This window comes from Bactrocera tryoni, chromosome 5, assembly GCF_016617805.1.
Source record: "Bactrocera tryoni isolate S06 chromosome 5, CSIRO_BtryS06_freeze2, whole genome shotgun sequence".
Classification (NCBI taxonomy): Eukaryota; Metazoa; Arthropoda; class Insecta; order Diptera; family Tephritidae; genus Bactrocera; species Bactrocera tryoni.
Window position 1 is genome coordinate 21934309 of NC_052503.1, and position 25037 is coordinate 21959345.

The 25037-nt window shown below is 35.3% G+C and overlaps 1 protein-coding gene across 5 annotated transcripts in view; it reads right to left on the reverse strand.

Annotated features, from left to right (window-relative positions):
- Positions 1-4849: 4849 nt before the first annotated feature.
- Positions 4850-25037, reverse strand: part of LOC120777350 (mediator of RNA polymerase II transcription subunit 13) — a 30940-nt gene continuing 10752 nt past the window's right edge. For 4 of the 5 annotated variants that reach the window (XM_040108604.1, XM_040108605.1, XM_040108603.1 and 1 more), the window contains exons 4-13: positions 17926-18019; positions 17783-17866; positions 17024-17487; positions 16082-16949; positions 12394-12577; positions 11615-12291; positions 6650-11318; positions 6427-6553; positions 5989-6104; positions 4850-5919 (exon numbers count right to left, since the gene is read on the reverse strand). In XM_040108604.1, coding sequence (XP_039964538.1) covers positions 5536-5919; positions 5989-6104; positions 6427-6553; positions 6650-11318; positions 11615-12291; positions 12394-12577; positions 16082-16949; positions 17024-17487; positions 17783-17866; positions 17926-18019 — 7667 coding nt within the window. In that variant the 3' untranslated portion in view covers positions 4850-5535. Of the gene's footprint in view, positions 5920-5988; positions 6105-6426; positions 6554-6649; positions 11319-11614; positions 12292-12393; positions 12578-14737; positions 15338-16081; positions 16950-17023; positions 17488-17782; positions 17867-17925; positions 18020-25037 lie in introns of all 5 variants that reach the window. The other variant, XM_040108606.1, reaches the window with a different exon arrangement.

Sequence of the window (25037 nt, forward strand, 5' to 3'; positions counted from 1 at the left end):
TGTATATGTGGTATATGGGAGCTGCGATAGTATCGATCCGATTTTATTTTCAGTAAGGTACCTCATAAACAATCACCAATCATATGGAGTAAATCCTGGTAATAGTTATATCGGGGCTAGGTTAAGTTTTTCGCCCAATTTTATCTATTTTAGGCAGAAAAATACACTGTTATGAGTAAAAAAATAAAAAAAATAAAAAAATACAAAAAAAAATTAAAAAAAATTAAAAAATAAAAAAAATTAAAAAAAGTAAAAAAAGTAAAAATAAAAAATATACATATATACATATATAAAAGTATACAAAGAAAAAAATAAAAATAAATATGTACATATGTATGTATATAGTGAAAATAACCAAAACTCTTTTGTTGAATTAAATTGATCATATATGTGTGTACATACATACATATGTATGTATGTATGAATGTATTAACAATAAATTTTAAAATAATTAGATTAAATAATTTTATTCAAAATCAGCACTATTTTTCTATTTTCACTAACAGAATTGCACTTAAATAAACATATTTTGAAGTGAGTATGTACATACTTACATATACTAAAAAGTGAAAGATGAAACATAATTCTAACCTCAAAAAACAGGATAAAGCATTAAACGCTACTAGTGTTTTCCACATAGAAAGTAGAATAGACGTTAAAGTTTTTGGTTTTCAAGAAAGTTTTGTATTAATAATCAAGAAAGTTGCGATTTCAAGTTTATGACTTTTTTCATACATTTTCGTCCCTTTTTTTGCAAAATCCTGCTCGGTTTGTAAACACAAACATATGTATGTATATGTATAATATATTATTTATACTAATGTATAAACACTCTTCACTATAATTTATTTTTATCTAAAATGAAACCAATGAAAATCGTCCACAAATTTATGTGTGTTTAAAAATATATGTTGTATTTTTCGTTTTATAAATTTGTCCATGTTTAAAATACAAGTAATTTACATATAAAACAAAACGTTTACAATCCATAGCTATTATCTTAATGTTTTTTTATAACAAACTTAGGTAATTGTGTAATTAAAAAATAAACTAAATTAAATTAACTAAAACGAGATGTTTGGACCCAAATTATGATATTCAAATAATATTACAAAACATATGCGCATTTTAAGATTTAAGATTTAGTAGCTAAATACAATATAAAAATTCTTATGCAGAAATATATGTGTATGTATGTATGGTATTTAAAGTTAAGCAATACGTCTTTAAATGATACTTGTGTATATGCATGAAGGCTTGCATAAATTGCTGTTAATTATTATAGTTGTAAAATAAAATTTACTTATACGTAAATTAACCGTTATATTGCTGAACACTGCAAGTTAACAGTATCAGGCATTTGCATTCCAATTATATTAAATAATTTCATTACATATTTGTTTAGTATAAGTATATATATTTGTATATAGTACTTCCAGCACTATACATGTATGAATTGCTATTTAAATTATATGCTTTTTTCGCCACTAGCACGCTGCTATTGCAGCTGTAACTGATGTTTACAAAATATAAATATAATGCGTTATATTGCCGGACCGTTGCAACAATAATGCAATAATGCTAGTAATTGTTTATAACCTTTATTTAAACTACACTTTGTACATTTTCATAATTCACACCACACACACGCACACATACAGTTAAATGTATAAAAAGTTTGAAGAGTTACATTTTGTAAATGAAATGCAGCAAAGCTGCGAAATAACCTAAGAACTACAAGTACTTTCGTTTGTTCGTTTACAAATACCACGTTGCTTATTTACAAATAGCTGAAGAGAAAAGGATTGCGAATTAAGTGAGAGTGATTGTGGCAGGATTAACGAGAAGTGTGCTACATTTGATAAAAAATTTATGAACACTGCACAATTTAGTGCAACAAACAACAAAACAAAAAATATATAAAAAAATATATATAAAAAAAAAATATATAAAAAAATATAAAAAAATATATAAAAAAATATAAAAAAATATATATAAAAAAATATATAAAAAAAATATAAAAAATATAAAAAAAAATATATATAAAAAATAAAATATAAGAAAAAAAAAAATAAAAATAAATTAAATAAAAAAATAAAATAAAAATAAAATAAAAAAAAATAAAAAAAGTAAATATAAAAACAAAAATATAAAAAAATTTAAAAAAATTACAAAGAATAATAAAAAATTAAAAAACTATAATAAAAAAAGAAATACAAAAATTTGAGAAAAAATAAGAAATTAAATAAAAAGGAAAAAAGAAGAATGTTAAAAAAATTAAGGTAGCCAAAAAAAATTAAAGAAAAACGACAAAAAATTTAAGAATAAAAAATAATCTTACGCACAGTGAACTGCAATTAAATTTTCATAAATTTAAAATAAAAATAAAAAACAAAAATAGAAAAAAAATTGTAAAAAATTACAAAATAATAAAAAATTAAAAAACTATAACAAAAAAAGAAATACAAAATTTAAGAAAAAAATAAGAAATTAAATAAAAAGGAAAAAAAAATGTTAAAAAAATTAAGGTAGCCAAAAAAAATTAAAGAAAAACGACAAAAAACAATTAAGAATAAAAAATAATCTTACGCACAGTGAACTGCAATTAAATTTTCTTAACTTTTAATAAAAAAAAATTTATAATTTTCAGAATTTTTGATTAAAAATTTTAATTTTCTGTTTTTTTTAATATCTGTATTTTTTTAAATTAAAAAAAAACTTTACTGTAAAAAGTTTAAATTGCAGGCACAAACTAAAACCTTGTTGAAAATGCACACACATTATTTAGGTATATTAGCGTGCAGTAAATGGAGTTTTGTGCATTAGCAGAATACATAATGTTGTCTATTAACAATAATTTATATATACAAATATTTGAATAAATAAATGTGTTAACTAATTGTGAATTATTGAAATCTTTTCGCTTGCATTTTCATTTTTTGTGTGTTTTTACAAAATGATAGTTTAGTATTTTCGCATTTTTACAACTCCTACACATACTCCACTTATTTATTTAATTTACACACATACATGCATACATAATTTGTTTAATATTTTCCACTAAAATTACATAGACTATGCTAACAATGTTTTCACCGCAAAGGCGCTCATGCATACATACATATGTATGTGTATTTGATAACCGAAACGGCAATAATTTCACACGTGTGATACGACAGTGAAATTTAGTTAGTAAATATTAAAGTTCTATTTTACATATGCAGACGTTTGTATATTTAGAAATATATATTTCCATATATATATTTTGTTTTTATATAGTTACAACTCGTCCATACATTAAATATGCTTAATACTAATTATCAACTACATACATACAATGTGTATTAAATTTGCTTATTAAAGTTCAGCATTTACAACATTTTGCTGTGCATTCTGCTCATCCTTTTAGGTTTTCAAACTTCATTTATGTATAAAATTATAATTTTATTATATCTACACTTAAATGAAATTGTCTTACAAAATATTCCTCGTTACAACTAACTCTATGTATATATATATATGTATGTATATATGTATCTTATAAGTTGTTAATTCGATTTTAATCATTGTGTGTAACTACTTATGATAAATGTGTTAGTTTTACTTAAAATTATGCAATTGTTTGTTACGCCTTGCTTCGAGACGTTCAAATTGGTGGCACTGCGGCCAGCCGCCTCTCAACTTTAATAAAATGCTTATATGAATTTGCGCATAATCGGTTAGTTTAGTTTTGTTCATTGAGTTTTTCTTTTTATAATTTTAATGGTTGGTTTCGTTAAATTCTACCTGCTGTTCAACTTACAATTATATGTATTTACAAAAGTGGTAAAATTATAGTTAATTTATATAGTATATGACAATAATGCTTAGTCATTATTGAAAAGTGTTGTGTCATTGCTTTTACATATTTCCGTTTTATTATTAACTTGTTTTAATATTACTTTTTATTTAATCTAAAATTTTGTGTGAAATATAAGGCAATTCATGTTTTTGCATTGAAATGGTAAAACATAGTTGAATGGAAACTTTTTTATTCGAATGCAAAGTCATTCCTAGTTTTTTTTACTAAAATGCGCCATGCTTCTGAACATGAAAAAAATAAAAAATATTAATAAAACAAAATAATAATATGAAAAAAAAATATATATAAATAAAAAAAAAAATCACTAAACCAAATTTAAACAATAAAATTTAAACAAAAATTAAATTAAAAAAAAATTATATTAAAAAAAATTAAATTAGATCGGAAGAGCACAAAATTATAAAAATTAAATTTAAAAAAATTAAAAAAAAATTATAAAAATAAAATAACAAAAACTAATAAGACAAAGGATTAATAAAATAACAATAATTAAATAAATAATAATTTAAGAAATTAAATTTATAAAAAAAAAAAACTAAACAAATTAATTAATAAATTTAAATTTATTTAAATTATTTATTATTTTATTAAATATTAAATATAAATTAGTATTAATTAATTTTTTAGTTTTTAAATTCTTAATAAATTTAAAATTTTATATTAAATTTTTAATAAATTTAAATTAAAAAAGTTTTTTTTTAAAACATAATTAAAGAAAAATAATTTAAAACTAAAAAATAAAATACAAAAAATTAAATTAATAAAATTTAAATTAATAAGTTTTTTTAATCAAAAAACTGTATGAAGAAAACATTAAAATTTTGTCTGATTTAACTATTATCGGCGACACTGTAATTGAACATTGTTGTAACTGAACATTTGTATAAACATAACCAAAAAAAAAAAAAATATAAACAAGAAAAATTATTTACTTGAAGAAAAAAATAGAACTATTAGACTTTCTTTAAAAGTATACACCATATTTGTTAAAATAATAATATGCCAAAAACTTGCCTAGTATGACAAAAAAAATAATAATAATAAATAAATGGCGTAGACTTGTAAGAGCAAATTGGAGTCTGGAAGTTTGGCAAACGGAAGCACACAAATGCTTACACCGTTTAGAACGTTCGACGGTTATAAGTATCGAAAATCGTTTCTTTGCATATTGAACGGCACATTGGGTATATGTATGTATTATGACGAAATTCATATCAAATATTGAAGTATTTGCAGTTACATGTGTGCATATGGAAGTGTATGTATGAAATTATTTGATTTCGGTTCTTAACCTCAACTTTATATCACAAAAGTATAAACTATCAAACATTATTATAATAAATATATAAAACACACAAAATTAGACTCGAAACACACGCAATTGCAACGACCAATTTGTTTAGAATGCTTGTTGTTTGTTTTGTTTAGTTTTTGTTCACTTTAATTTAAACTAATAAAATACCTAAAATTGCAACAATCATTATTGAATACGCATTATCGACATCTTGCACATTTATCGTATAAAAATACTGCACATTAACTCATTTCCTCGCATATTAACTACTTAGCGCATATATATATTACAATACACAATTGACGACACTTTTTCTATATATATTTTATATATATATATACAATCTGACGTGGGTTTTTGTTTGCTTAAATTGTAGCTTTTACATAATCGCTGCTGTCAGATAGTACAGATCCATAAGCATTTGCACATTAATTGGCAAACACGAGAGACGATCGTGTGTGTTGGAGTCCAATGCCAACCAGGATAAGGCATTGTAACCCTCCAACACGAAACGCAATACATCGGCAGTGAGTGAGGAATCCAGTGGATGATCTATGGCTGACGAATGCGCATTTGTCGAGTTAAGTATATCGTCGGCGGTCTGTATGTTTGGCACGTGGAGGTGCAATGCCGTTTTCAAGAATACAGGACAAACATCTTCCAAATGCGGGCAAGCTGCCCAAAACCAGGAAGGCATGCGTCCAGTTGGCGCTGTAGAAACCATGTAGCCCACGGCTAGCGGTTGCTGATTTATTGAGCCCACCTACAAAGACAAAATAAATAATTAGTTTATTAATATACTATAATTATTATAATGAGTGATTGAAATTACCTCTTCAACATCCTGTTGCTGTGCCGAGTTGAAGTTATTGCCACCGGCACTTGGCCAGCTGCGATTATCTTCCATGCGATCGGGACTGCAGTGATTCGATAAGCGACCAGGTTGAGCTAAAAAATAGTTAATAAGTGGATGTGTGAGTTTACGTTGTTTCAAAAAATTATAATAACAAAATAAATTTGTATATAATATAAAAGTTTTCATACAAGAATTTGATTTTGAGCTATCAGTTTGTATGGCAACTACTTATATGCAATAGCTGTCCGATCTGAACAATTTCTACAGAGATTACACCATTGCCTTAGACAATAACCCAATCCAAAATACGTTGTTGTTGTTGTAACTTCTATAGGCAAGCTGTTTTATTTTGGACGTTCCAAGCTTCGTGGCAAACTTAATATACCCTATTCAAGATATAAAAAAAATACTTACGATCCCAATCGAGCAGATCACCCATGAGCTCAGCATCAGTGAAGCCGCCATTTTCGTCATCATCATCGAATATGATATCATTTTCCAAATCTACTTGTGGCTCATTTTGAAATTGACGTGTAAATGACTGTAAAGAGGCGGAAACATATACATATATCATCAATATTTTTAGGATTACAAAAATTTACATTGCTTAATGTATTATGGATTGACGAAGACTTACCAAGCAAACGGCACTTGTCGGGAATACTAGTATGTGTGTGCATGTTACATCTTGTGGAGTGGATAGCGGGTTCTGCATGGAAATCTGCGAAAACCGCTCATCCGGTGTGAATTGGTCAGGCATTACGCGCAGTTTTGAATCTGGCTCCAACGTCACCAAGCAGGCGCTGAGTATACCAGGTGGATACATGAAGGAACATTGCTTACAAATATCCTTTAGTTGCTTGGAAGCTTTCTGTAGATTTTGTTTACTCAACAAAGAACTCCATGATTTTAGTTCGCTGTGACCGATGCGTCCAATACGGCCCACAACCAACCGCCAATGATGCGCTGTCTGTGAGATCAAACCCATTATGAAGTCCATCAGCTTCTTGAGTCCCACACGTCGCGCCGGTGCCTTACGTCTGCGCGCACGATTCGGTACATCTATATTGATGATGATCTTTTCAAACATCTCACCACGATCATCGGTCACGGTCGCGAGCAACCAACTCTGATCTTCACTCAGACAATAGTTGCAATACATGACTGAATACTTTTGCTCGTTCAGTGCGCGCATACTGGATGATTGGCGGGAGAAGTCTGTCTTGTCATTTTTCTCATGCATTGGCGCCAATACATACGGCGGTGTGTACATTTTGTATGGTTGTCGATTCTTGTCGTCTTTGCTCTTTAGGAATGCTTCCATATTGGCGGCTGTGCCGAAACCGGTCAGACTCTTCACGGCCTGCGTGTGCACCATATGTCGACGACACTGCGAGAATATGTTCAACGCCAAGCAACGAATTTCGTCGGAGAAACGTTTTCGTGTACGCGATCGTCCCAATTCAACTATCGATTCCAACGATATGATTTGAATATTGATATTTGCACGTACCGAATCCGGTATGGACTTTAATAGCTCAGCATAGCAACGCAACAAGGCTATACAAGCTAAACGCTCCAATTCTGGTGAGTCGGAACCGAATGTGAAAGGTTCAACTACGTAGAGCACAATTGCCGGTGGGTTTATATCTTCCATTGTTTCACCCATACCCAAAGGATCGCTTAGTACAATTGGTGGTTTTGTGTCGGGTTTGATGTCTGGCTTCATGTCGATCGATTCGGAGGAATTCTGTTGTTGTTGCTGTTGATGTTGCAACTGCTGATGTTGGAGTTGTTGTTGCTGCTGCTGTTGATCCATGCCCTCGATCTTGGGCGATGTATGCGTTTTGTCTTGATCAACACCACTCACCGAACTGTGTATCGAACTCATGCTGCCCATTGGACTAGTGGTGCCACGTTCGCGTCCTGCTCCCGGTTGACAACTGCTATTCTCAGGTGGATTAAGCAACGTCTTGTCGCCGGGCACACGATTGAGGTACGGCGCTATTTGGTTATGAAACGCGCTCGCATACAATCGTATTTTTTCGGCTATAGCGGTATTATCTAAGGTGCGCAACCAATCGTCCAGTGGTGTGCTATTTGGTGTATTATCTGTGGGCGAACGTGGACCCACCGTCAACAAACCATCCCAACCGCGAATGGGCGTATGACGACCCAACTTACACATTTCATACGTAGAACTCAATTCTCTGAAATATGTTCGCGTATTCTGCACCACAAAATCAGTTTCCGGACACACAACCAGATACACAATATCACGCGCATACGCATAGGGTTCCAGCAGAAGTTTGTCCCAATAGTGTATGGCTAGTGGTGCTACTGAAACCCAATCCTTGTCATGTCCAACTATCACCGATGGTATCGGTTGTGGTTCGCATTGTCCAGAAGCACGTCCAGCCAAGCGATGGAACTGTCGCCAGGTCAATGGTCCGCTTACTGTGTAAGTAGCATCTTTGCTGCCCGCCGCACTGCGAGATTTCGAATGGAATGCATTTTGCAACATGGGTTGTATGAAGTTCATGGTGCGCACAATCTCTTTGTTACTGCGTGAAAATCCAACTGGAATGTACGGCCACTTATGCACTGTTAGTCTGCCACCAAAGAGTTGATGATTCCGTTTGGCCGCGCCAGGACGGCTAGGGTCGAAAGGTGAGAGCTGGTTTTGGCTGGAAAATTCATTCACATCCATACGGTTACTTTCGAAAGCTAATCTCGCCTGCTCAAGTGCCAAACATATTACATCGTTCGCGTCGACGAATTCTAACACATTGGAAATGGCAGCCACCGATTGTGGTTGTCGGCTTTGTCGAGCTAAACGATGTCGGTGACGTTGTAAAGCTCGGTGTACTGCACTGCTAGACGTTTGTATGATGGAACATTGTTCAAGTAATAAATCAAAGATGACGTGCGCATGTTGGAGTGCTTGCGCATCGGGCTGTACGTGGTTAGCCTTGTCTGCTTGTGCAGGTAACAATGTGTTAGCGCCCTTAATGGCTAGAGAGGACGTCAATTTCACAGCAGTTGGCGTGAGAGCAGCCGCCAAATTTGCTATCAGGGAAGGTAATGACTGTTTCTTGTTACGGGCGGGATCTTCGGCAACACCCGTTATCTCCATCTCATCCTCGTAAAAGAGACCAGCTCGAAATGCAAGTCGCCTATTGACTACAGCACTAAAACCGCAGGTACAATCTACCGGATCGTCGTCCACGTACCCCGTAATATGTTGATTGCTGGCAGGTGTGTTCGAAGATGAAGATGAACCTGAACCCGTGTGCCCCGATGTTCCTGGCAGCGATGCTGGTGAATCCAAAGCACTGCCACCGCCAAAGGCACTTAACAGGCGCATACTTCCTGCGGCAGCTCCCCCACCACCACTACCGCTATTTCCGCTGATGCCGGCAACAGCTGGGTTCCCGCTTGCATTTGAAGAAGGCGGTAATGGATTAAAGCTTCCACCTGGCAGAGGCACGTAAACACCTGAATCTGCACCACGTATGTTACCCACTTTCTGAGAATCCGCATTACACACACAAACGGTGCTGCTATCGAAATTGTGATCTCGAAAGACATTCAACGCTGTGTCATATAGCAGAATATTCACGATCAAAGAGCTAACTTCGGGCAACTCACGCGCCACCACGGCGCCAGTCGCAACACCGGTTGATGGCAGATTACCCGCTGCGCTTAGCGGTCTAGGAAGATGTGTTGAAGGCATACCAACGCTTTGCGGTGTTGGAGGATGCTCCTGCGAATGATACTGTTTATTCAAATACGAGGATGTTGAGGTGGCTGGACTGGCCACAGCCATTTCATAAGGTGGCGGTGGATGCCGTTGTGGTTGCATCATGGGAAACGGTACCACCGAGGCGGGTGATGGTGATATCGGTGACATGCCGGCCCGTTGCATCATTTGCTGCATACTCGTGCTGCCGGGCGTATTTGTGAGTGCTGCCTGCGGACAGTTAAGTTGATTCAGCAGAAGATTATTTCCACTGCCGACGCCACCACCACCACTGCTCAACGGTGTGGGCACCGTGTTGGAGTGCATTGGTGATGGTATGGGGCCCAAGGGTGTGCGCGGTTGCTGTAGTGGTGTGCGCGGCGCTGCTGAGAGTAGTTCGTGTAGTTGTTGATGTTGTTGTTGCAGTTGCTGTAACTGTTGTTGTTGCTGCTGTTGTGCTGCCGCAGCTTGAGCAGCGACCACAGCACGTGATTTCTGTGTTGTCCATGATGGTTTATAGGTGCAATTTGTTGGTAACGCCAGTGGCGGCAGCGTTTGACTAGGTAGGTTTGTTAGAGGCGCGTATTTGGATGAGCCCACAAACTTTGCACGCTTTGGCGGCCGATAAACATATGACCAATCTTCAATTGGCTCTTCAACGGGGCTACCCAGTTCGGCAAAATATTCTTGTTTGATTTTAATCATACCGCCCATACCGGCATCCAAGCCCCCCGATATTGCGGTTGCTGCAGTAATTACACTGAGATCCGTCATTTGGATGTCCATTTGGCACGGGCTGGAATTAGGATGGTGCTGTTCATGTGATGGTGGTGTAGGAAACATCTTAGTCAGATCTTCCGCCATACTGGAACCGCCGTTACCGCCTCCATTACTGCTACCATTATTACCTATACTATTCGAAGCATTCGGTGTATTTGTGCAGTTTTGCAACGCAGCGATTGCGACAGCACTGGCGTTCACAGCAGCAGCAACTGCAGTGCTGCGCTTAAGATCGTCAATTGTGGTCGTTGCGGTAGAGCCATTGGATGGGTTGTTCGAGTCGGGCGGTGTATGTATTTGCACGCTGCCGCAGCCATCGTTTGATGTCTCAAACAGCTGCTCAAGATCGTTCATTGTTGGATTTAGGCCTTCAGCGGTATACAGATCACCACTGGCACTGCTTTTGCCATCTTTGCAAGGCGAAGCTGTACCCTGTAGCGCATCTGTAGTTTGTATGTCGAGCCCGCGGAAATAACCGCCGCCATTACCATTGCCATCACTACCCACATTTTCCTCCTTGATATTTGTCAAATTGCCACAATGCGCGGCTATGCCCACCAAACCACCACTGCTACTACCACTCGCAGACGCTGCGTTCATGGCGGAACTAGTTAGCGAATTGAGGGAGGCATCTATAGAGAGTAGCTGCGAACCATATATCGAGCCCGGTGACGGCATAAGCGGTTTCGAGTGAGTATGACCTTCGTAGAGATTTTTGGTACACATGCTGCGACACGGTTTGGTCACATCGTTGAGCTTGAAACGTTTCATTGGATGATTCGCCCTAAAAGAGTAAATTGAAAGTTAATGTTAATTGATGTTAAGTAATGCAAATAAATTTGTAAGCGACTGCAATTTATAGGAAAAAATTGCATGTATAATATATTTGTGCGTTTATCATTTGTGCAATTTATACTCTCACTATGGAATGTAAAACAGTTATTCGGAACACATAAACACTGGCTTTTGTTTATCTTAGAGTCTAAAGATAGAAATATGCATAAACTGAACTGCAATTTCCCCTAAGAACTCTGTAAAGTATATGTATGGGAATTTTAAAGCGGTTCAAAAAACACTCACCAAGCATTCTGATACGTGAAATCATACAGTACATTATATTTTGAGCAGTCATCATTGGCGAAACTATCGATATCCTTTACTTTTATTTCTGGCATCTTAAACGATTTCCAATAATCGTTGATCGCATCTGCCGCCGATATGGCAGACGACGTGGAAACTACTGGCAGACCATTTCGACTACCGCTACCCGACAATGGTGTCGGCGCATAACCCGGTTCGGTTTTAATTTGATCAGCACTTAGTGTGCTCAATGACGGTTGTTGTATCTCGAATTTCTTAATGCTTATAGTGCCACATTGGGGACCAGCCGAACCCGTTGTGCCCGTGCCCATAATTTGTGCTTGTGACTGTTGTGAACCTTGTTGTTGTTGTTGCTGCTGTTGTTGGCCGCTTATAGTCGGAGTGCTACGCCCGACACTTGGTGGTTGTGGCACGCTGCCAGGTCCATTTGGTCCCACGCCAGTCACGCCACCGCCACCATTACCCGCCTCAACAGAGGGTGGCGGCTCTACGCTTGGCGTAGGCCGCACATAAGGCGATGTAGTGATGCTTTTATTATCGTGCTGATCGGTGGGTGTGGGTGCCGGTGTATTCTTGTCCAATAGATGATCAATCGGTGTTGGTGGTTGTTGCAAATTCGGTACGGATGGTGGTGCACGTGGGCTCATTGTTAACAACTAAGCGTGATAAGCAAAAATATAGTTAATATATATTTGAAAAATATTTATTCGGTAATGAAAGGGTGTTAAAAAGAACTAGTATAAACCTCAGGCACTCACTTGATCGGCTGGTGGTACAGACGTTGGCTGTGATAGCGTTGAGTTCGGATGAGGCGATTGTGCGGGTGTGCCAGGCGAACCCACCGAGGGCACAGGCATCAAGTCGCCCACAGAGTTGCGCGAATAAGTTGAAGCGCCGCCGTGCGGTGTGTCGTGCGGCGTCATCGATGCGGGATTCAAAGTTCTGTAAACAAAAATTGCATAATATAACAATTAGTTTGGCATCAAAATTTAAGTAATTTATTATGATTTCGTTTTTTAGCAAAATGTATGCTATTTATGTACATATGTAAGTTGGTATGCTGTTATGCATTCAAACACCATCCTAAACTGATTTTTAAGAGTTTTGATGTACGATTATATATTGTAAAGGGTATACATATATGCAAATATTCAGCTACAACCATACAGCTTTTTATATAGTATGGAATATTCGATTTTATGTGTCTAAACTTTGTATTCATACAATTATTAGAGCAATATTTTGTTCTTGACCAGCGTTATTGTTACAATTTGTTTGTGTGCATTATGGCGGTGATAAATTCAAATCAAATTAATGTTCAATACTCAATGCATGACCCATAGCCAAGTATTCGATAAACTTGTACAATATACATATATATTTTTTATATTAACACATGCTTAATAAATAATAAAACTGAGTATAATTATATGCAATATGAGTTATTTCTCATTAAGTTGACATGCAAATACCGTGACCATCACCCGACTTGTTAGGCAAGTTACAATTTCTTTTTGGGGCTTTCGAGTTTTAGGTATTTATAATAATGTTGTAAGTTTGTATTTGTGGCAGCAAAATAAGAATCGTTTAGTTACCAAAACCAAAAGTCTTTCGAAATTTCTAATTTGTTTGTAATTGCAAGCTTATACCATCTGATCAACTTTTACCCAGTCTAACAAAAAAAATATTTTCACGCATTTTGAACAAAACTTAATTTTTCGACTTCAAAATAGTCACATTTTAAGCATGACAACGAGTTATCCAATTTCCCATAATTCATAAAAATTGCTCTGTTATCTTTCTGACGATGATTTTCAAACAGTGTTTATAACTTTTTTGATGTTTTGGTCATTAAAAAGGACAGATGGACGACTCGCATAAGACAATTTTTCGATGACTTCACGACCTTCTTTGAAAGTCCCGTGCCCCTCAAGTCGTAATAAAGTAGACTCCCCAAATCACATTTGCAACATTTTCTTCGGTAACGTAGCCGCGACTCCATTTGAAATACAAAATTTCAAGCAAATTCAAACTTTCACACCTACAAAAAAAAAAGGTGGTACCAATCCGAGCCAAATTTGATCAGATGGTGTATTGATATTAATATATTTAAAGGAACAGTAACTCTCGTTTGTAAAGTCGGTACCTCTCACACTATTTGAACACAATTTTTATCTATCTAACGATATAATTTTGATTTTTTGATTTCAGCTGATTCAACATCGAGTTATGAGGGGCACCGCAATTCAACTTTTTTTTCGAGACGCTTTAGAGTCCATTGCCCTAAATTTTAAGATCCTTCCATGAAAATTTATATAACAGTCTTCAAATGATACTACAATGTCACATTGGTTTTTTTAAAACAGATTTTAACTGTTTCATAAAAAATCATTCATATAAATAGGATTTGTGTTACACGAATTAAGCCTACTATAATATAAGAGGAGCAAGTGAAATGTTTAAGTTTAACCACTTTTTGAACTAAAACTTATTATAACCTTATTTCTTTACATTTCTATGGCTTCAACTTTACCTAATACTACATATGTATGTATGTAAGTATGCATGTTTGTACATATGTACATGAATTCGCTTTTATACAATCAAAACAATTTCAGTATAGTGTTAAACTAAATATGAAATTCAGTTACTAATTTACAGGAAAATATATTGTGTAGTTGCATCACCGTAATAATAGTTTTTAAAATAATAATATATACATATGTATATATTTATACTATATGTATGACTACCAAAATTAGTTTTGTTATTTTCTGGGGAGTATGAATATGTTCCAACTTCACCAGTTTTTATGCAAACATTAGCACCATATCTTTTGAGTGTGTGAGAAAATAGCATTCTAATGAGTTGAGATACATATATGTACATATGTATGTGGACCATAGCATACAAGTAATTGTGTGGGAGTTTGCAGTCCATTTCCAGCCAACCAAAAAAAAACGATTAATAATGATATGGAACAGGATAAAGAGCAAGTGTATACATGTTGATAAGAGAATAACTGCGAGTAAGAGCGTGAGGTGGTAAGAGAAAGTGAGAGAGAAATACAGAGAGATAGAGAGATAGTGCGACAACACAAACCTTTGCTTTGGTATGGTGTCTGAAGTTTGATAATGCATAGTAGTGATGCCATTGGAAGCAGCAGCTGCGGCAGCGTCTACTGTGTCCACTGCACCGTCAACGGCGTCAAAGCAAACGCCACCGCCAACACCGCCAACGCTTTCGCTACGACACCGCAATAGCGAATTGCATAGATTTGTATTCAAATAGTTACTGCCGCCGCCGCCGCCAGTAGTGATGCTGTTATCGGTGCTGTATAAGTCATATTGTTGTCGCCGATGGAATGGAATACACACTGTTGTGCGAGATGTAATACTTTTTACATTGCTGTGGTATACAGACGAAGACGATGACGCTGTTGCCGTTGCCGTTGATGGCGACGAAAAGAATGTTGTTGGTGTAGCAGTACGATATTGTTGCTGTTGTTGGTGGCTATTGTTGTAGCTGTAGCTGTTGCTGCTGCTGCTGCCGCTGCCGCATCCCGTCGAGCCGGTGTGCATTTTGCCACCCAATGCCATCATCATGCTGTTGCTCAGACGCACTGACGAAGCCGGCCCGGAAACACTATATATAGGGGATGTCATTGACAAAGAAGTAGTAGAAGCTGCAGTTTTTTTGCTGCTAGTAGAAGTAGTATGTGTGAGAACGGATAGTGTCGACGACGACGATGAAAGTCTGAAAATTGTTGGCCAATTTTTTTTTTCTTTACACCAAATATATGTTTTCTTTCCTGTGCTCTCCCTAACAATTTTCGTATTTACGTTTATATTGCAATATATATTATAGAGATTTATGTGTTGTTAAAAAAGACAGCTAATAAACTAATTAACTTTGGCATTCGAAATGTACCATAATCTTAAGAAAGCAGAATTCACATGACATTTCTATAGGTAAACATTTGAAATTTGAGGTTATAGTCATATTACAATCAAAAAGCAAGTTAATATTGTTTGGGAAAGAGTAGTGTGTAAAATACAGAAGGTTTTTCATGCAGTACACAAAGTATATAGAAGATAAGCTAGAATTTGCAAACAAGATAAATACGAAACAGAAATACTTGCAATAAACACTAGGAAACTTGTTTGTTTACTATCTCATGAACATTATGCGTTAAAATAAAAATTAAGTTAAACATTTTTGGAGGTCAAATATTGTGAAATAATCAACGACTGAATCGTAATAAATTAAATTTGATAGACACTTATGCGTTTTATTAACTCTTAACTGTAAGTGCTCCTTATCACATACGCCTACTAGTGACTTTTCAAATTTCATTTTCGGAATCACAGATTCAAAAAATTGAGACACACAAATAAATAACTGCAGTCATTCAAATTTAAGTAATACATTGCTTTGAGAACTTACTTTGTGCATGAACAGGGTGTCTTTTCCGTTGGATCAACAAATCCCCAAAATTGCATTTGCTGCATGCGTAGCTTGGCCTCCACTTCATTGGCGTCGCCAATTTTTGTGTTGGTATTTTGCGTGTCCATGGAACTACAACCGCCACTACTGTTGCCAGCACCGCCAACGCTGCCGGCATTGTTGTCGTTGTTGCCATTATTACCACTGGTGGAATTGCAATCCTCGCCACCTACTGTACCACTGCCTGTGGCAGTTGTGGTTGTTACTCCGCCGGTGGTAGTAGAGAGGGATGAACAAGTTATTTGAGCGGTTGTGGCGCCAGTACTCATTGCTGTGGCAGCAACGCTGGCCGCATATGTCACATGCAACGTATTCGTTATGCAATCCTGCCATACGCGCTCTGGCATTTCGGTAGCCGCCTGTGGTGAGGCGTGAGTATTAGTTGTGTTGCTAGTAAAACTGCTCGCCGTGGTGTCATAGTAGGGTTGCGCTCTTGCTGACAGTTCATGCAAATGTTGCTCAACCATTGCAATACTGCTATTGCTGTTAATGCCATTACTTCCGCCAACCCCACTGCTGTTTGCTTGACTGCACGATGTGGCAACTGTTGTTACAGTAGTGACAGTGTGCATTTGCTGTTGCAGTTGTTGTTGTTGCAAGCTAGCGGGTTGTTGCGTTGATGTGGACTTTCGGCTGTTGCCTGTAAATTCATTTGTATTCGCAGATGAAATAGCCGCCAGTGCGGCAGCCTCCGCCGAAGATGTTGTGCCCAATGAGCCCTTTTGCGACGCAGCCGCTTCCATTTCCTCCATGTCATCCAAATCAGTGACTAGTACATAAATTGAGGGATGATACATTTTATGTCCGCCTAAACAGCAAAGAAAATTATACACGATTTCAAAATTAGTAATAAATTATGAGAAAATTTTTTTTTATATTTACCCGACACAACTTCAACCACCGGTGGCACATCAGAGTTTTCCTTATTGCACAGTGGGAAAAATGATGCCCAATCTTCTAAGATCTTCTCGGCCATTGGATCTGTAGCTTTAAAACTATTGCCGGTTAGTGTTGCCGCCATACCAAATGGCGCTAGTATTACTCGTCGCGGCTTGGGTGTAGTGGAGGAATTCGGAGAGTTTGAGTTGGTGCCACCGTCTCCCACAGCCCCGCCACTATTGGGGCTGTGTGGACTTGCCACATCTTCTGGCAAATTCGTTACATTGCCATGTTCATGAGATTGCGACAGTGTTTGCGAATTACCAGCGGCAGCAAAAGCCGCCGCTGCTTCAGTTAAATGCTCCTTTGATAAGGGCCGCACCGCAGGGTGTTCCCTCAAATCGATCGATGCGCATACCGTGTCGCCGTGCACAAAGAACGTAAACGAGAATGAAAGGTGCTGAGAACTGAAAACCAAAAAAAAAGAAGATGTCAATTAGAATGTTAAGAAAATTATTAGATTTTCATAAAATTTTAAAAATTCCTATAATATAAAAATACATGTAACAAGTTGAACGATGATTCGCGTGGTATCTCAAAACAGAACCACAGAGAACTTGTTATACATTTTCTCTAGGATTTCCAAGCAACTTATTGCCTTACAACTGTACGGGAACAGCAAGTTTTCATATTATTGGTTATCCAAACAACAGTAGTATGTTATGTATGCTCTAATATATGTATGTAAGTGTAGTAACTCACCTTCGGCCAAAGAGTCGATCATTGGAAGTACACGGTTGAACAAACCATTTACCAAAACGCACAATATCTTTGGTCAACACGAACCTGCAGAATTTTTTTTTATTAATATTCAATTGTTAATTACTTTTAATTATTATATATACCGCTCCATTAAATTGTGCAAAGCTTTGAATAATAGTGAGCGGCACTCGTAGGTAAGACCTCGTTCCCATGTTCCATTCCAAAGTGCTTGATTTGCTGGAATAAAAATTACAAAAGAAAAAGTATTATTAGAAATTATTGTAAAAATGCATACAAAAAAGAAGAAAAAATACAAAAAATAAAAAAAAAAATAAACAAAATCATTGGACGACAGTTGAAAATGTTTATGTACATAAATGTTTATTCCAGAAAAAAATTTGTTATAGTTCTAACACCCACGACACACTCCAGAATCTAGCTATCAGAAATGTACAAATATGTATGTGTGGATGCCACTGCAGAACACACCTGGAGCGAAATATTGAATTTTTGAAATACTCAAAAGTTGCTAGTTGGTTTTGCGGGGCGAAAAATACAATCTTACATGCCCATAAGTATATATAGTATGTATGTTTGTATGCAAGTGCAAATAAAGGCAGTTAAATGATTTCAACCCGCGCCTACAACAATGTTTAACTATGAGGCTATTTAGAACGAATAATGTACATAAACAACTGTCAAAAGTTGATACCTAAACAGAATCACACATACTCATAGATGTATGTAGCGTATGTATAAAAGACATAAAATACAAATACAAGTGAGAAATTAACAATTGCAAAAATGTGCATCCGAAAAAAAAGGCACAGCAACATGTAAAACAATTTATAGAGACTTTGTGGGTATGAATGTAGGTTGCAATGTTTATATACATTTTACAGTCTCTCTTCTCACCGAGCATGCTCAGTGCGAAGCAATTTTACTTTTTAAACAGAATATTACTAAACGATAAGGAATTTTTTTGCGCTTTGTCAATGCCAGATAAAAAAGCTCACCTTCTTTAAAGAAATAACTAAAACAAAAAATAATAATTTCCTAATTGTAAAATGACGGTATAAAAAGTAATTTGACGGATGAAAATTAGACCTTGAGAATGAGTGTTTTTTTTCATATAAATCACAATGTAAATAAACCAAACAGACTATGTATAAACATGTTGATTTAAGACTACTGTCTCAAGCATATAACAATTACAATGAATTAAACTAATTTCAAAGCAAACAAATTGATAAGCCTATCAGCGCTACTATTAATTATGAGAACGTCGAAGATTAATCCAAATGTGAACACAAATATACTCTTTTTTCAAAAGCAAGGCTATAAAAGGTAGTTTGAAAAATATATGCATGTAAGTATATTGAGAAGAATTAAATAGAGAAAATCGGGAGGCAGAGTGAAAAGTTTTGTATAGATATATGTATGCATGTATGTTTGTATGAGCGAAAAGATAACGAAGAGAAGTAGCACATTACGGAAGAGAAAGTTTTGTATAGGTGGTTAATTAAAAAGAAATTCAATATAAACCCTAAGGTATGAAATATTATTTTTTATTTATTATATTATTGTTGGTAATCAATTGTAGTATCGTGTCACCAGCATAAAAAAAGAAAAATTAACTTGCGTTACATCGAAGCTTGAATACCCTTCACAAATTCCAAGAACTTTATTTTGATATGACAGTTCGTATGCCGGCTATAGTATAGTGGTCCGATTTGAAAAAAATAATCAAATATTGTTTCGTCGCTTTGGATAAAAAAAGATTACCATACAAGATCTTGATATTGATCTCTGTTTATGTGGCAGCTTTATGCTAAAATAGCCCGATCGTTACGAGCAAATAAGCAGCTTTTTTGTGAGAAAAAAGCAGGTGCAAAATTTCAGAGCAGTAACTCAAAAACTGAGGGACTAGTTCTCGTTTATACAGACAAACAGATGGGAATGGCTCAATCGACTCAGCTGATATAACGCTAATCAATTATAAGTATGTATTCCATAACTCGAAGTTTTCCTAACTCGAACTTGAATTGGCAAAAGTCCAATTTCATACAAATTTCCTTCCATAACTTGAAGTATTCTAACTCGGAAGTTTTTTTGTGAATTATGGAGATTCGAGTTAAGGAAGTTCAAGTATATTTTATGGAGTATTCATTCTGGATAGTAGTAAACTGAGTGTACCCTATTCAGGCTATAAAGATAACTGTAACAATTTATATAAGGGGTGACAAACAGGGAAACTCTAAATATATCAAAACAAATGAAATTTACAGTAAAGATGTTAAGAATAATTAAAATATAGAAAAGTGGTTAAAAAATAATTTCTATCTGCCTTTTTTAACTCTAACACCGATTCTGTAATTGTAAAACTTGTGTCAACAATAATAAATATTGTTTACGCAAAAATTTAATTCCATACAAAATAACAAAAGGTAACTTTTTCAAATGCTGTAAATATTTATACAATTTGAAGTTGTTTAGAGAAATATAAATATTTACACTGGCGCCAAAAATGTGCTAATCTGAAGTCAATACCATAATCTGTTAAGCTTAACAAGCTAATTCAACCCTCTTGTAAAGGGTATGCATATAAAAAAAAAAGAGGGCAATAAAAAGTACGGCTAAGAATTTCGGCCGACAGCGTATCATTGGTACAAGGAACTATGGGGTCAGGTCACCTCATATTATATACATATGTATATATTTTAGTGAAAATTTGAATCGTCTTTTATTTTCCATGCGCTCTCGCAGTGATATGAGATTTACAATAACAATAATCATAATAATAACATGCGACAGCGGTAATAATAACAGCACGTTTTAAAAATAAACCTGTGAATAAACACAAGCAGAGATGAAGAGATGTCAAAATACAAATCGACAAATAAAATTAATGAATGAACGAATAAGAATAAGCTAATAAACCAATCTCAAATGGCAACAAGCAGTAAACGAATAAAGAAATCAAATACAAAAGCGAGATGAGAAGAAACTGTGAGCGATGAGGATGTGAACAATCATAAATAATGCTGCAATACCACCCTGACCGCCAGAGAGCAGCAAATGACAGCAGTGGATGTCGAAAAGAGAAGGTGTAAAGAGAGCGAATGCGTGAGAAAAAGATGACAATAATTTATTTTAACTACAACGCGAAAAGTAGTATATGTAGAACATACGAGAGTAAGTAGCGCGAAGAAATATCTGTGTGATGAAAGCAATATATTTACCTATCTCACCTTAGTGCTCGCGCGAAGTAAGAGGAGAAACAAATTGTAATAAAAGGTTGGTGGAAAAGAGCTGTTGATAAGGTAGCTGCTAGTGGCGCACTTTGGTGATGTTTACAAACGACAACAAATAGAGGAAAATGAAAGAAATAATAAGTAATGACGACAGCGGGATAATAAAACGCAAACAATAGCAACAACTTAATTTTTGCATGCACACAACCATGCACAGGTATACGCTGCTCTTGCATTCTTGCCTATATGCGGCAATATTTGAATTTATTTGAAGCACTACCGAGATATTATTGACACATATCGTATGCAATGTTGCCGTTTTGGGAATTGTATTGCAAAGAGGGTGATATGGCATATGTGTATAAATAAAAAAAAGCATTTTTTTTGGTTGCGAATATTAAAAACTATTATTTACTAACATCATAACATATAAATGACCACCCAGTTCAAAATCATTAATAATATTTTTTTGTTAATAAAATTAATTTATTGTCATATAGGTAGATTGAAATTGAATATTAAATAAATAAAAATTAACTTTTTATCTAATTATTGAGAAAGTGGTCATACACCACAGCTTTTTTATATTATATGCACATTTGTTTCTTTATCAGAATGCTGATATGAGCTATGCGCTATTAGCTAGTTAAAAACTAAGCCGCAAATATATTTGAAATGTTATTGTTATAAATACAAATGTTTGACATTATCATGAACTCAGGTATTTAAATTTAAAAATGTGTGATAAAAATACAAGTAATTACAAAAAATGCTATGGTGGTTCGATCTTAGCAATATATTCGGAGATTTTATCGTTGCCTTGGAGAATAATCCAGACCAAACCTCGCGAAAATATCTTGTGAAATGAAAAAGTTCTTCAAACAAGGTCTTTATAGTAATTGGTCAGTTAAGTCTAAATGACAGTTGTTGTTGTTGTTGTGGTGGCAGAATTCTGCCGAGTTGACGGTCCTTGGCGGGATGAAAATCCAGTTATCGCTCACAGTGGCTCGAAATTGGCGATTCCGGCAAATAAACGGCTGTTTGGGTAAACAAAAAAATCAGTTCGATATCCTAAAAAATGAGGGATTAGTTCAAGTGTGCATATGCAGACAGGCAAAAGGACATGGCTAATTCGATTTAGCTCGCAATGTTGATCATTTACATATAGTAGTTTAAGAGTCTCCGATTATTTCTTTTAGGTTTCATTAAGTTTGAGACAAAGTTAATATACCGTTCTAAGGGTATAAAAATAAGAAAATTACTCAAATATTCAAAGCTTGCATGTCTCAAAACAAAATATAAATTAATATCTTAATATGTACATAACTATGTAATTGCACACACACCCTAATATACCAAAGACATACCCACAATACACATTTGCGAAAATGAAAGAATAAAACATTAAGTTCGTGTGCACCGTTTTGTAAAACAACCATCCAATCTAAGTGGCAAACAGTACCAGCATTACGACGATAAGTCGACTGAACCGTGATGCACCAACCTCACAGCGGCGATAAAACCCCCCCTACCTCACCCCCAACCAAGTTCATAAATTCAACCTCAACAATGGCAAAATACACTCCCAGCCATTAAACAACAGTTTCTGCAAACACATAAGCGAGTGTGCGGCTACATATTTACATACATATGAATGTATGAAGGAAGGAAGTTACACAACAACAAAGCCGTTTATATTATCCAGCACGTGTACATTTTTATGCTCTGCTACACGGCTGTTCATAGTAAAAAGGTATATACTAACACCTATGTAAAAGGCAAGTAACAGAGTGCAGTTAATGATGCATGTACATACATACATACATTACTTAGCATGTATGTATATTTTCATGTATGTACATATGTATGTATATAGGCAGCGGGATGTGTTACACACCCCAAGTTTGTGAATTTTGTACCTTTTTGTGTCCGGTGGTCCAACAACGCACAACCACAACAGTTGTATGTACACATGTGCATTCATAAAACAAAGCGCCAACAACCGATAACGCCGGCGTCATTAAGCGATTCGCTCTTTCTAGTTCCTCCCTTGAGAGCATCAAATACGTATGTAAGTATGTACATATGTATGTATGTATGTAGGATGTTGATGGTGTTGCCATTGTGGTGCAGTATTTCCTCTTTCTACAATTCTGTTTAGGGGTGAATTTGACATAAAAATATTTATTGCAGTTGCAATAGAAATAATGTGAGGTTAAAAATTTCCACACGCTAAAAAAATGGTTAAGTACAGAGATTTAAACCCGAACTTCCAGGCTTCCAATTAGCGTAAATTACTAAATAAATGAGAAATTACACATGGCACGTCGACATTCAGATTTATATACTAAACGCAGAAATTACTCACAAAGAGGTGACTGCACAAAACTGTGGATAATGTTATATGTTGGTTTGTATATCGACAACATTTGCCATTAACATACTTATGAATAACAGTTATATCAGACAACAAATCTTAGCGGTAAATGCCTCTAATGAGTCGAAAGCTGTTTTTATTGTATTATACACACATGCATGTATGGGTAAGTATCTAACAGATATACATATGTACGTATTTGTGTTGTGTTATGCCTTAAAATTTTGCGCAAATTTTCAATGTTTACGATTGGAAAGAAAAGAGCGTGCCACCACCAACAGCTTAACAGCGCGCCAGGTAGCCTCAGTAAACAGAAATTCTGTTGATTTCTTCTCTTTCATATTTTAACAGCATAAATTTAGATTTAGTCTCCGTTTCGGTCTTCGTTTTCTGTTATTCACAGTTGCTTCTTCATTGTCAGCAGGCATCACAAACCAACCGAACGTCCGCCTTACCTAAGCAGGTCTCGCCGGCCTGTGCCGTTTAAAATGTGTTGGCCGTACATACACAACGTATGTATTTATAAACATACATATCTACATATTCAGTGGGTCCATTCCGTCGTTGTTAAGCAGTGCAATAACCCGTAAAATGAGACCAAAGCACGACACTGAAATAAGAAACTCGCACAAAATTGTATATACGTATGTCTGTATGCACGTATTACTACGGATGCGGGTAAATCAACGAAGTAAAATGCTACCAAACAAGCGTGCGAGTAGACACCGTTAATGAGAGCAAAGCAAAAACAGCAAATTTTGTTTTATCTTCAAGCAGAAATCCATAGCTGTGTTCGTGTGTTCATTTTGATGCGTTTGTGCGTGTGTGTGTGCTTATGTACAAGTACTTCCAATGAGGGTCATTATAATCGCAAGTTAACACTGGCGAACGCTAACCTGAACATAAAAATATGTACCTATGCATGTATGTGTGTACATACATATGTATATAAATGCCTACGAATATCACATGCTAAATGTGTCACTACTAAAGATTTTCCCGTAAACAAAATTTAAGTAACTTCTTAAAAAACGACAAAACTAGTAACTATTATTATATGACTTTGGGACTACAGCCTGCTTTACAAAAACAAAATATGTTTGTTTATATGACATTTTAATCTTCGAAGCGCATATTTCACAGAGCATGTATGTATGTATGCACATATATGTATGTGTATGTGTATGAAATTCACAAGGATGAATTCTTTGTATAAAGGAATATAATAGAGGAATATAAGAGCAATGATCGGCATGGAAATTTTAATCGATTGGAAGGGTGTGTGAAAAATTCAGATGGATGTCGGTCTGACATACATTGTATGTATGTAGCTAACCCGACTCAGTTGTTATTAAAACAAACAAATTTATACAAAAATGTAAATTTCTTCAGATAGTTTATAATAACATACATAATTTTTATCCAAAAACAATAAATTACATACCCCATCTCATTTCATTGTTCTGAATTGAGGGGGGTGTAACGGGTTGGTAGTCATGATGCCCGAAGGCCGTAACTGGCACAAATTGATGTTTACGAATTTAAAGTGCGATTTTTACTTATTAGGATAGTTTCGTCACCCTCTCTTTTTGGGAAGGAGTTTGAAAGAAAGCACATTGATTCA